The sequence below is a fragment of the Fukomys damarensis genome, unplaced genomic scaffold (assembly GCF_012274545.1).
Source record: "Fukomys damarensis isolate Sample0158 unplaced genomic scaffold, DMR_v1.0_HiC HiC_scaffold_39, whole genome shotgun sequence".
NCBI lineage: Eukaryota > Metazoa > Chordata > Mammalia > Rodentia > Bathyergidae > Fukomys > Fukomys damarensis.
Genome location: NW_022900951.1, coordinates 48,037,928 through 48,049,773, shown reverse-complemented (window position 1 = coordinate 48,049,773; position 11,846 = coordinate 48,037,928). Strand labels below are relative to the sequence as shown.

General features: G+C 38.1%; 1 protein-coding gene across 15 annotated transcripts in view; it reads left to right on the top strand.

Moving 5' to 3' along the window:
- The window catches only part of Alas2 (5'-aminolevulinate synthase 2), a 129,952-nt gene that overhangs the window by 104,015 nt on the left and 14,091 nt on the right, over positions 1-11,846 (top strand). For 9 of the 15 annotated variants that reach the window (XM_010610101.2, XM_010610102.2, XM_010610100.3 and 6 more), the window contains 3 exons: positions 9,016-9,211; positions 9,834-9,956; positions 10,996-11,103. In XM_010610101.2, coding sequence (XP_010608403.1) covers positions 9,016-9,211; positions 9,834-9,956; positions 10,996-11,103 — 427 coding nt within the window. Of the gene's footprint in view, positions 1-1,799; positions 1,864-2,600; positions 2,784-3,461; positions 3,609-8,270; positions 8,766-9,015; positions 9,212-9,833; positions 9,957-10,995; positions 11,104-11,846 lie in introns of those variants that run through there. The other 6 variants (XM_033760128.1, XM_033760126.1, XM_033760127.1 and 3 more) reach the window with 5 other exon arrangements.

Here is an 11,846-nt window from a genome sequence, read left to right as displayed (position 1 = left end):
CAAAAATTCAAATTATATATACATATATACATATATATATATATATATATATATATAGAGAGAGAGAGAGAGAGAGAGAGAGAGAGAGAGAGAGAGACACATAATAGCAGTATGTTATGCATCAATAGCAGCAACAGGTTTTTTGTAAAAAAATTGATAATATGTATAAAAAATTTTTTTAATTCCCAGCCTCTGGGAGGCTGAGTCAGGAGCCCATCCAGGGCAACTTAGTGACTAGCAAGATCCCATTTCAATATGAAAAAATTTGAAGTGCTGGGGATGTACTGAGAAACCTCTGGGTTCAATCCCCAATACTACAAAAAGAAATCTTTTAAAAGTTCATGTCTTTTACTCAAACAATTCCACTTCTAAAAATCATGTAAAGGTTCAAGATCCCAATGATGAAGGTAACTGTACTGTATACCTAAAATGTACCAATAAACTCGATGAAAAAAAAAAATCAGTACTTACATTTGTGCATTTCTAGTGATTGGATAATTCTATAAATATACTAATTATAACTGAATTGTATACTTAAGATGGATAATTTTTATGATTTATGAATTATACTTCAAGGAGATTTTAGAAAATTAATGCTAAGAAAACAATGTAAGAAAAAACAAAGCTCTAAGTACCATGTTGTTCACTGCAGTGCAACTGCAAGATAAAAGTTGAAACACCTAAATCATTGAAGTTTAGTCAATCATGCAGATATTATCTGAATATCTACTTTTTTCCAGTTTGACATTGGAGATACAAAAATAATGCAGACCTAGACTCTGATCCCAGGGGAATCCCTAGGCAGGTAGGAAGTTACCTAAGACATAGAACTAATTAGTGTGAGGATAGAGGGAACCATGGAAAAGTGAAATTTACTTCCTTCTCCAGAGAGCCCTGTTTCTCAAGAGAAAACCTTGTACCCATCATCCAAAGAGAGAGAGAGAAAATCAGAGACATTTTTGCGTAAAGGATAGGTGATGTCAGACTCAACCACAACCACTGACTCTCACTCACCTGAACCAGAAATAGTCCAGTGAGGCTCAATCTAAGAATCCTTCCCAACGACTTGGGAAGCTCCAGCTACTTTTACGCAGTAGGACACTTCACATTCTTCTCTAGGTCAGCTTGGAGGTCTGCTCATCTCAGTGGGTTTTATCATCCCACATCCTTTCCTGGGTATGGGTGGAAGGATCAGAGAAAATGCGATTGAATGCAGCAAGCATTTATGACAGACTCTCTTGCCAAGAGTTCCAGATCCCTATTTCAAGTTCTCAATAGGTCTAATAGAGGAGAGAGATATAAAACAAGACACAAATCATACAGTGTGATAAATTCTGAGAGAACAGATACAGGAGGCCAAAAGAGAGAACCAGAGCCAATGTGGGAGTTAGCGAGATCTTCCCATAGGTGATGATATCTGAGCTCAATATCTACTGTGTCAAATGAGTAGCCAGCTAAAAAGTTGGAGGTTGAGCTCATTGCAGCTCTTTTGTCATACCTCCCAGAAGAACTGGAGACAATCTGCACCATGATGTGTCTACACTATTAAATTCCATTCAGCTGTATCTCCAGCGCTTACTACACAGTATCTGAGTCACTATAAGTATGTAATAAATATTTGTTTAACTAATGAATGAATCCAGATGAAGTAACAAATATCACAGGGAAAGGGTTAATATCTATATAATTCAAAGTTCTCCTACAACTCAAAAAATGAAAACCATAAACAATAATAATAACTACATCTCATCCTCACAACAATCCTATGGAGTGGGTTCTATGATGGTTTCATTTAACAGATAAGGATCTGGACTTTGTGAACCACACAGCTGCTAAGAAGATGTGAGTGAATCTGATTCCAGAGTAAGTACTTTTTTCCCATTAACTTTTCTGCAAATCCATTCCATAAATGAACAAAATGTAGATCACATGATTCAGAAGGGAAATATGCAAATGATGCATAGATGTATAAAAAGATATTCAATCTCATTAATAATAAAAGCAAAACCAATCAAAGCAAGACCAAGATACCACTTTTAGTGCCTAAAGATTAACAAAGATTCTAAAGATTGATAATGATAATAATAATAATGATAATAACATTTAAAAGTTTGTGATAAAATGCACACTCACACTATGATATACCACTAGTGGGGATCTACAGCATACGCAAAGGGTAGTACCAAAATTTTAAATATCTATAAACATATTGACACAGGAATGCTATTTTTCTTTTTAAGATGTCATCTTATAAAACTACTCCTGCATATACCCAAAGATATTTACTTCAACATTATTCATTATTTAAAATGAGGAAATAGCCTAAATGTCGATTAATAATGGAGTGTTTGAATAAATTGCAGTATATTCAGATTCTATAATGTTATAGCACCATTAAACAGAAAATTTATGTGGAAAGATCTTGGCATATTGTCATGAAGCCAAATACAAATGATAGATAATATGTACACTATGATTTCATTTATGTAGACATGATATTAATGATTTCTTCCCCCTTTCTGTCTCTTGCCTCAACTCCATCTCTCGGTTGATTTCTATTTCTTTCTATCTCTTCCTGTCTTTCTATGTTTTCTATCAAGAAGGATGTCTTAATATTTCATCTTGCAGTTCTCCATTCCTCCCTCCCTTCAGTTCCTCTCTGCTTGGCCAAGAGAGCAGAACTCCAGAGATGAAATTGCCTTGTTATAATCTTACTGCCCTAGAATTGACAAGGGAAGAAGCAAAAAAGAATGAGAAAAGAGGAAGAAAAGGACAAGGAGAAGGTAATAGAAAGAAGATAGAGAACAAGTTTTTAACTGTAGATTCTGAGAGGGAACAAAGAATGTGGGTTCTAGCATCAGACTGCCTGGGTTCATAGTTGGGCTGTATACTTTCTACTTGGATAATTAAGTTGTTTCATCTCTCTGAGCCCTACTTTCTTAATAAAGTGTATCTATCCCTTAAGGTTCTTATGAGGCTAAGTTAAAACATGTAAAGCACTTAATAGTAAGCATTCAATCGCCATTAGCTCTTATTGTTTATACTAAGCATTGTGGTGTTTTCTATACACTTATAAATAATTACAAAATGATGTTACTGAAGGATGTTATTGAATCATTACAAAATCCTGAGATAAGCTCTGTGGAAACTGTGCTCATAAGCATAATCATGTATTCTACGTTGGACTTCAAACCCTTTCCCACTTGTGTAACAATTACTTTTTGTTGTTTTTGTTTTGTTTTGGTTTTTATCCTCCTTTTATGCTGGAAGAAACTGAGGGCCAGAGGGTGTTTTTTGTTCAACTGTGTCCTAGTTCTATAAGAATGGTCCTAATCCTAAAGCTCAAATTAGCTCATTACAGTACCCTAGAGGGAGAAGTGAAAGAAAATAGAAAGGGAAGAGTGAGAGCTGGGGGAGGAGAAAGGCCAGAAGGGACTACTGAGTTTTATCTCTAGAGCTTTATCTCTGAGATGCCTTTGGGGCCAATATAGGGCCAAGCCAGCCATAGGCAGGGTAGGTGGAGCTAAACCAGTGGGTAGGGATAAATGCCAGGCCCTAATCCACAGCACCCATCCGTCTTTTGGTTCGTCCTCAGTGCAGGGCAACAGGTAACAACTGCTTTCAGGCTGGTCCTTCTCTCTTGTCTGTCTGCTCTCACCTCAGATCCATGCATACCTACTTTCTGGTTTAACTAGATATAACTTTCCTTTTGTCTGTTTCTTAGAAACTCGCTGTCATTTTATTTTTCTCTCCACCCTCCATGTCTCTTCCTGTTTTTAGCTTTCCTTTGTTTATTTTCCTTTTATTTCCTCTCCTTTGTTAGTTTTCTAGATCACTCACTTCACTGTCCAGCACTGTTGTTTTGTCATACTTTTCCTTCCACTGAATTTTCTCTGCATCTTTTTCTCTGAACCTCTCTCCCTTCTTTCTGTCTCTTGTTTCAACTCTCTCTATTTCTATTTTTCTCTCTCTCTTCCTGTCCTTCTATGTTGCCTATCAAGAAAGATGTCTTAATATTTCTTCTTCCAATTCTCCATTCCTCCCTCACTTCACTTCCCCTTTGTTTGGCCAAGAGAGCAGAACTCAATGGGTAAGAACCTAGGGGGCAGAGATAGGGAATAAAAACTGAGGGAATATGATGAGAGTGAAAATGAAGAATTGGTTAAGGAGAGATTTGGGGGAATTGAGAAGTGAATAACATAAATAATGGTAAAAGAGAAATGTGCCACTATTCAGAAAGCAGATTTGTATTCTATTTCTAATAATTTCTGATTCTCTGATTCCATGTATATACAGTTTTGTATGATTCATTGATAGTGGGATGAGGGTACTAGAAAGGAATATAAGACCTGATGCTTCTAACTCCTGAAAAAAATTAGCCAGTTTCCCTACAGACTGATTTTTGTGAAGCAAAGGAGGTAAGGAATGCTGTAATGAGTGGTATCTGGCTTGTTACTGGAGTTGAGTTGTGATTGGTCCTTCTGACCTCTAGGACTGTCAATTGGGTGCTGATGTGAAAGAAAATTTTAAATATGTAGGGGAAAATATGTAAGTAATGATCTGTCACTTGGCCTGAAATTCCATCTGTGTCTGGTTGAAATCACTGTAAAAGATCGCTAGCAAGCATTTTGACACAGGGTTGCATAAATTGTTAAATGGTGGAATGCATGAATGTTTGACAGTACCTGAAATTCTACTTCAACTAGAGATCTGTTCTTTTGGTACAGATATTAGTCACAAAAAGCCAATATCTTGAAAAGATGCCTATGTTCATTCAGCAAATGAGGAGAATATTTGGAGTCAGGCTCTCTACTAAGAAAATAGCAATATTTGAATCACGGATCATAGTAGTTAAATTAGTGATCTTGAGTCAGATTGTTAATTGAAATCCTGCCTTCTCACTTAGTATCTCTGTGATCTGAACAAGTTACTTGATCTTTTGGGTCCTTAGATTCTTTATCATAGGTTTGTCATAAGCATTAAATAAATTGATGCTTATGAAGCATTTACAACAGAGCTTGGAAAAGTAAAGGGCTCTGAGTATTTGACTATCATAACCAAATTGGGTTTATTAAATTATCTAATCTAATGTCTAATGAGAATATAGTACCCACGTAGGGGAAGTACAGAGCCCAACTTCAGATGGTAAGTTTTAACAAAAACCAGGGCTCTAGCATTTCAGACATAGCTTGATATGCTCATGATGTGCCTTTCCATGGCTGTAGTTTCAATTTCCTTACATAGAAAAATATTTTTTCAATATTTACTCATGGATAGACATACTCCCAAATATGTTATATGACTTATCTTTCTGAATCTTCATAACATCCTTGTGAAGTAGGTCATCCCTCTTATCATCTATATATTATAGATATGAGATCTAGAGCATAAAAATGACTCTCTTAAAATCCCAGAGCTAGTGAGTGGTAGAGTCAAGATTCAAAAACAAGTTGATGGGCAACTGGACTGCTTCCAAGTTTTAGCTATTACAAAATGTGCCACTATAAACATGCATGTGCATATATCACTGTGGCATGATTCTAATTCTTTTGGCAAGATACACAGTAGAGGGATAGCTGGGTCAAATGGGACCTAGAATCGTAGTTGTTTGAGGTATCTCCATATTAATTTTCAGAGTGGTTGCACCAGTCTGCACTCCCACCAACAATGGAGAAGGGGTCCTTTCTCCCCACAACCCTGCCAACATTTGTTATTGGTTGATTTCTTGATAGCAGCCATTCTTTGTGGGGCGAGGAGGAATCTCAGTGTTGCTTTCATCTGCATCTCTCAAATGACCAGTGATGTTAAACATTTTTCCAATATTTATTTGCTGCTTTTACTTGCTTGTCTGAGAAATGTCTGTTCATTTCAGATGTCCATTTTTGAATCGGGTCTTTATATTTGGGGGGGCTGATAGTTTTGAGTTCTTTATATATTCTAGATATAGATCTTTGTATGAGAAACAGCTTTAAAATTTTTTTCCCACATTGTAGATTGTCTTTTAGCTCTGTTGGTGTTTTCTCTTGCAGTGCAGAAGCTTTTTAATACGATGAGATCCCAGTTATTGATTCTTTGTGCTAGCTCGTGTGCTTCTGAGGATTTGTTCATGAAGTCTTTTCCTATACCAGTGTTTTCAAGCCCTATGCTCTTAATGTCCTAAATTACCTAAAATATTTCCTTGATTCAATTTTATCCACTCCAATTTCATGGCAGGTAATGGTATGGAAAGGATACAGAACCCAAGTTGCCTAAACTGCATAGTTATGGGTTATAATTATGGCCAGGCAAAGTAAATTCCTGGAAAGGAGTACCAGAGCAGGAAAAATTGGAACTGGAACTTGAAAAACCTTTGGAAGTCGTCTGTTTTCTCAGGTTCCGGAGCACATCATGGCAGAAATCCCCTTAGAAATTGTAAGTGTACTGACTTCCATTTTTATCCACAGAAGATAGGCCAACATCTACTATTATCCAGAGGCAGGATTGGACTTGGCCTTCAATATTAGAGACTTTCCTTCTCACTATGTACTTCAGTATTGTCATTATTGTTGTTGGTGTGGATATAAGGGGAAGGAGTTTACAGGAATTTGGCCATTTGCTCTGTCTGCCTCTTCATGGGCCATCTATCTTTGCTCTCTGCCAACAGCCAGATGCTCAATAGCTAACCCCAGACAGATGCTCAGATGTGATTCCAGAAAGGGGCTCCACTTCTCTCCTACGCCCTGGGCAAGGTTTGGGAGTGATCAGACTCCAGTGATGATAAGCTCTGGGAGCTTTATCTGTGGTCTGCAGGCTCATCCCTGAGTGCTGTAGGCTTCGTGGGTAGGCAAGGGAATGGAAACTCTTATCTCCATACATGAGGTAGGTACTGGATCCAATTTATGACCTATGACGTGAATAGGCATAACTATCTCACATTTGACAGCTGATGAAAGCCAAACACTAAAAAAGGGGAAGTGACTTGCCCAAGAACATCCAATAAAGGAATTTGGTAGCTGGTATATAATTAAGAAAAGCTAACATTTATTTTGAAAATCTACTGTGTGCCAGACACTATCTTAAAGTTTTCACATGGGTTATTTCATTTAAACTTTTTAACAATTCTGCGTTTTCTAATTTCAGGACTCACATTCCCTGGGCCCACATAGTAACCCAGGATGCTGTGACGGCCTGTCAGAGTGAGGGAGGATACTCTAAGATGGAATAAGGGGAGCAAATTACTTTGTGAAATTAGAGGAGGTTGTTTTCTCTATGAAATTAGGAGGGAGGCAGATTAAGGAAGTAGCCAATGAGGATGGGGACATGAGCTCTTCCTGCTCACTTCTCCCTCAAATTAGGTCTTGTACATTGAGGGTGCTGTTTGATTTTACTCAATAGCTTTGTTGGTAGTGCCAGAGCTGCCTTAGTCTTCTTATATTGCCCCATCTCTCTCCCACTGCACTGCACCTTTTCTTGTCTTACCTTTTGATTATACATTTGCCCTTTTGCTTTCAATCTCTTTCTACCTCTTGCCATCTCTAGCTGTATTTCTCTTGGCATCTCTCAGTCTTCCCACCTCTCAATCCTCCCTTTCCCCCTTTTAGCCACTTCTGTCTCTATCCTTTAATTTTGTGGTTTTCTTTACTCACTTCTCTATGCTAGGCAGTTTTTCTTATCTCCCTCACTACATCCCTGGTCCTCTTAACTCTATTTTATTGCTTAAACTTCCCCAGTATCTCTCCTTTACCTTTGTGTCTGACTGACTCTCAGCCCCTGCTCTGGATTCTGTACACTTTAGCTCTCAGTTTTATGAGTCTGTATTTTCCTATGGGCTCTCAGAGCTCTCCTCACGTTCCCTTCCATCTCTCTATATATCTGTCTGTCTCTGCCTCAAGCCCTGCATAGTCTCTCCCCACACTTCCTCTCTCTCATTTTATCTTTGCCTCATTTTATTTTTTTCTATAATCTGCCTTTCCCATCATTCTCTTGCACTGTATTTCAGGAACAGCTTTCCTCTCTATGACTGTCCTCATGTCTTCTTTTCTTTTGGCTTTGATCACTTTCTCCCCCACAATTTCTGTTCTTCTAACCTCACTGCATCTTCCTTTTCTCTCTACTTTCTCTTTTACCTTTTCTTTTTGTCTTACTCTTTCACTGCTTCCCTTTTCTTTCCTCCATTTCATGTCCAGTTCATTCATTACTTTATTCCCAAATTAAAAAAATATTTATGAAATGCTATGTGTTCTTTGGTTTCTCTTTTTCTGATTTTTCTCTCTGCCCCCCTTCCTCTTTCTTAGCCTCTGCTTCTTTCACAGATGTGTAAACTATGTACTGTGCCTTGTCTTCCAACACTGTTGCATTTTACTTTCACCTCCTCTCTTGGGCTTATCTAAAAGTCCAGAGAAAATCCAAAGATAGATAATGAAACACCAGACTGATGTTACGCAGTCTGTAGCCTTATGGCCTGGCTTTTCTTCTTGTTCCCTGGATCTCTTCAAGTTAATAACTCTGACCTCAAGCTTCTCTTTCTTTAGCAGAATCTGCTCAGAAAACATTCTGGATCAATCTTTAGGAGCTTTGGTTAATTGTGTCTGTTTGCATTAAAAGGTAGAATCGTTACTCAGCTAATGCCAGTATTCTTAGAAAGTCTTGGCCTTAAATGTTGATCAAAATGTTGGTTGGTTGTCAACTCTCATTGTGCCACACATAAACATACTTCAGCGATCCTCAAAATCTCAGAGGAGTTTAGGAGCAGAATCTGTGTCAGAATCCTGGTTTTCTGTCCTCCGGTAAGAATTCCTTCCTTCACCCCTTTGGCTTAGAGGCCAGTTTCCCATTTCTTCCTCTCTGATGTCCTATTGGTATGATTTAACATTAGAATAGAAGTTCTTTCTCTGGAAGTACAAATAAGGGCATCTCTGAAAAAGGCAATAAGCTTTGGGTGGGAAAGAAAAGACAAAAGAGCCAGCACAAAAATGATTTTTGGCTTTTTGGACAGATCTTAATAATGGAATCTCATTTCTTTCACATTTTCCACAGGAGTTCGGGTTCAACACGGTAGCAGCAGCCATGTTGCTACAGTGCTGCCCAGTGCTTGCCCGGACTCCCACTGGCCTCCTGGGCAAACTGATGAAGACTCATCAGTTCCTGTTTCGTATTGGACACTGTCCCATCCTAGCCACCCAAGGACCAACCTATTCTCAAATCCACCTTAAGGCAACTAAGGCTGGAGGGGGTAAGAAGAGGTTCCTAGCACAAAGGGCTAATATGTGGGTCATAAAGACAAGGTTCCAAATCATATTGGCCAGAGTTCATGTGAAAAATGTCAAGACAGAATGAACTGACCTAAAAATATACCAAGGATATATCTTCTGCCAGACTTTCTAAAAAGTTCTGCTCCATTTTCTTCATACAATATTTTCCAGTCATGCTGAAACCACTTAAAATGTCTAGATTCAAACCTACTGTCACAAGATTATGTACCTATACTCCTGATATATTACTCTGTTCCACACAGAGTACCAGAGTATCTGATATTTCTCATTCAACACTGAGCTTAGGGATCATCTCCTTTGCAAAGCCTGCATAGACCTCTAACCTGTCCAATGTCATTTCTGGGTCATAATCCCCTAAATCTTCTAGATTTCCATAAACCTTGTCTTCTCTATTATCTTAGCACAATGTGTCTTCAGTGTGCCATTCCCATCACTTTAAGAGCTCCCTTAGAATAGAGACCAGACTTATCTAGCTCTGTGTCTCTATCATAGGCTTTGTGATACAGTAGGTTTTAATAATCATTGCTGAACTGAACTTATAGCTAGGAATGTACCCTCAATTACTCTTTAATCTTTTCATAGATTCTCCATCTTGGGCCAAGGGCCACTGTCCCTTCATGCTGTCAGAACTGCAGGATGGAAAGAGCAAGATTGTGCAGAAAGCAGCCCCAGAAGTCCAAGAAGATGTGAAAATTTTCAAGACAGGTTGGAGTTGAGTTCCACCTTATCCAACCTCTACCATATTGCTTGAAACCATTTCATCATAGCCCTGAGCTAGGCTAATGCAAAGGCAGCTAGTAATGGGAAGTCTAAATCTTTTGAACAGAAGCTATGGTAGGAATTAGCTTAGACTGTGTAATGAAGTACACCCAGCACAACACATATGTGTGGGCTCCCCTAACTTTCAGGCATTAATCTGATTAAATAAGGCTTCTAGAGTCCAGAGTTGTAGCTCAGCAGTGATGCACCTGCTTGGCAAGCACAAGATCCTCAGTTCAATCCCCAGTACAAGGTGTCGAGGGGGGAGATAAGCCTTCCAGAGTTCTGACTCCTCCTCTCTCCTAGCTAGCTAAATAAATCCCAACAGGCTGAGCTCCATCACTTATGCAAGAGCACATTATGAGCAGCTGGATTTGCATGAAAGAGAAAGGGTTTTATTTTATTTTACTTTTTTACATAACATACCCCCTTTTCACTGAAAACCATCTTGAATTAGCAGTTTCATTAAAACAAATTCAAATAAAATTTTCTTTTCAACAGGATATAGCCTTTGGAAGGCCCCAAGTCAAATGATTACTATATTTACTCAACTAGTGCGGACTACCAAAGATTATAACATGAGAGATGGCCACACTATTCACATCTTTCATAGCTTATTTTGGAATATAATTGAGGACAAAAGGTTGAGATTTAAAATTGAAATTTAATGATGTTACAGAAAAGAAGAACAAGGTGCATCTATCTCCAAAGTGCAGGACTCAGATTGTCTGCTCTAGTTACCTCACCCAAGGGAAAATCCTAGTGATGAGAATTGTGATTCACCTTATAGAAAGTTTATTGACATTATAGGACTTGTCACATGGGGAAATGAGTAGGAGCTCATTTTTCAGAAGATTTGTTTTCTTTCTGGAGAAATCTTCTACACTTTATAGACTTCTTTCTGTATGTTGCATTGAGCCTAAAGAGTACAACATATGCTTTATTTTATTCTCCCCTCTTCATACCAATGAATCCAATCTCTCAGACTTGCCAAGCTCCCTGGACTCAACTAGACAGAAGCCGTTCTCTGATCCTCAGGATGCAGAACAGACTTCAGGGATGCTCTCACATCTGATTCAGAACAATATGGTTGGTGAGTGTGGTGAGGTGAAAATAAAGGGGGTCACGAAAGGGAAGGAGGGCAGAAAGGGTGTCTGAGACAATAGAGGAAAGGGAACGGAAGGACTTTGAAACCAGAGTGTCTGAGTTTAAATTTGAGTTCTAGAACTTGCTGGATCTATGTGCTTTAGCAAGTAAGTTACTTCCCTTCAGTGGTATTTTAATACCTTTAACAGTTTATCATGAGGAAAATAATTATATTTACTTAACTGTAGCATGTATAGTATGTTATCACAAGGCCTCATTAAATGTTTTAGGCTTGCTCCCATTATTTCTTTTTCTTCTTTCCCTCAAAACCTCTCACCCTTCCCAGAGCATTTTACCCCTCTTGTATGCATTTATATTCAGTTTTCATACTGGAATTCATTCAAAGTTTGTAACACATGAAGAACCTCATTCATTTTTAAATATTTTTCAACAGACACAGGAAAATATGAAGAGGAAAATTTATGTAACTCAGAGTTATACCATCCACCATAACTTTTTTAATGTTTTCTATAAGATATATTTCTATGGCTAAACAAACATGCCTGCACACACAAACACACACACACACACACACACACACATACACACAGAGAACCCCTTTCTACTCTTCTCACCATATACATGTTTTCTTTAAAAATATGATCTTATTGTATCTGGTGTTAGTTTATGCTGCTTTGTTCACTTAATAGTATGACCTGGGCCTTGTTGAATATCCAAAAACATAGATCT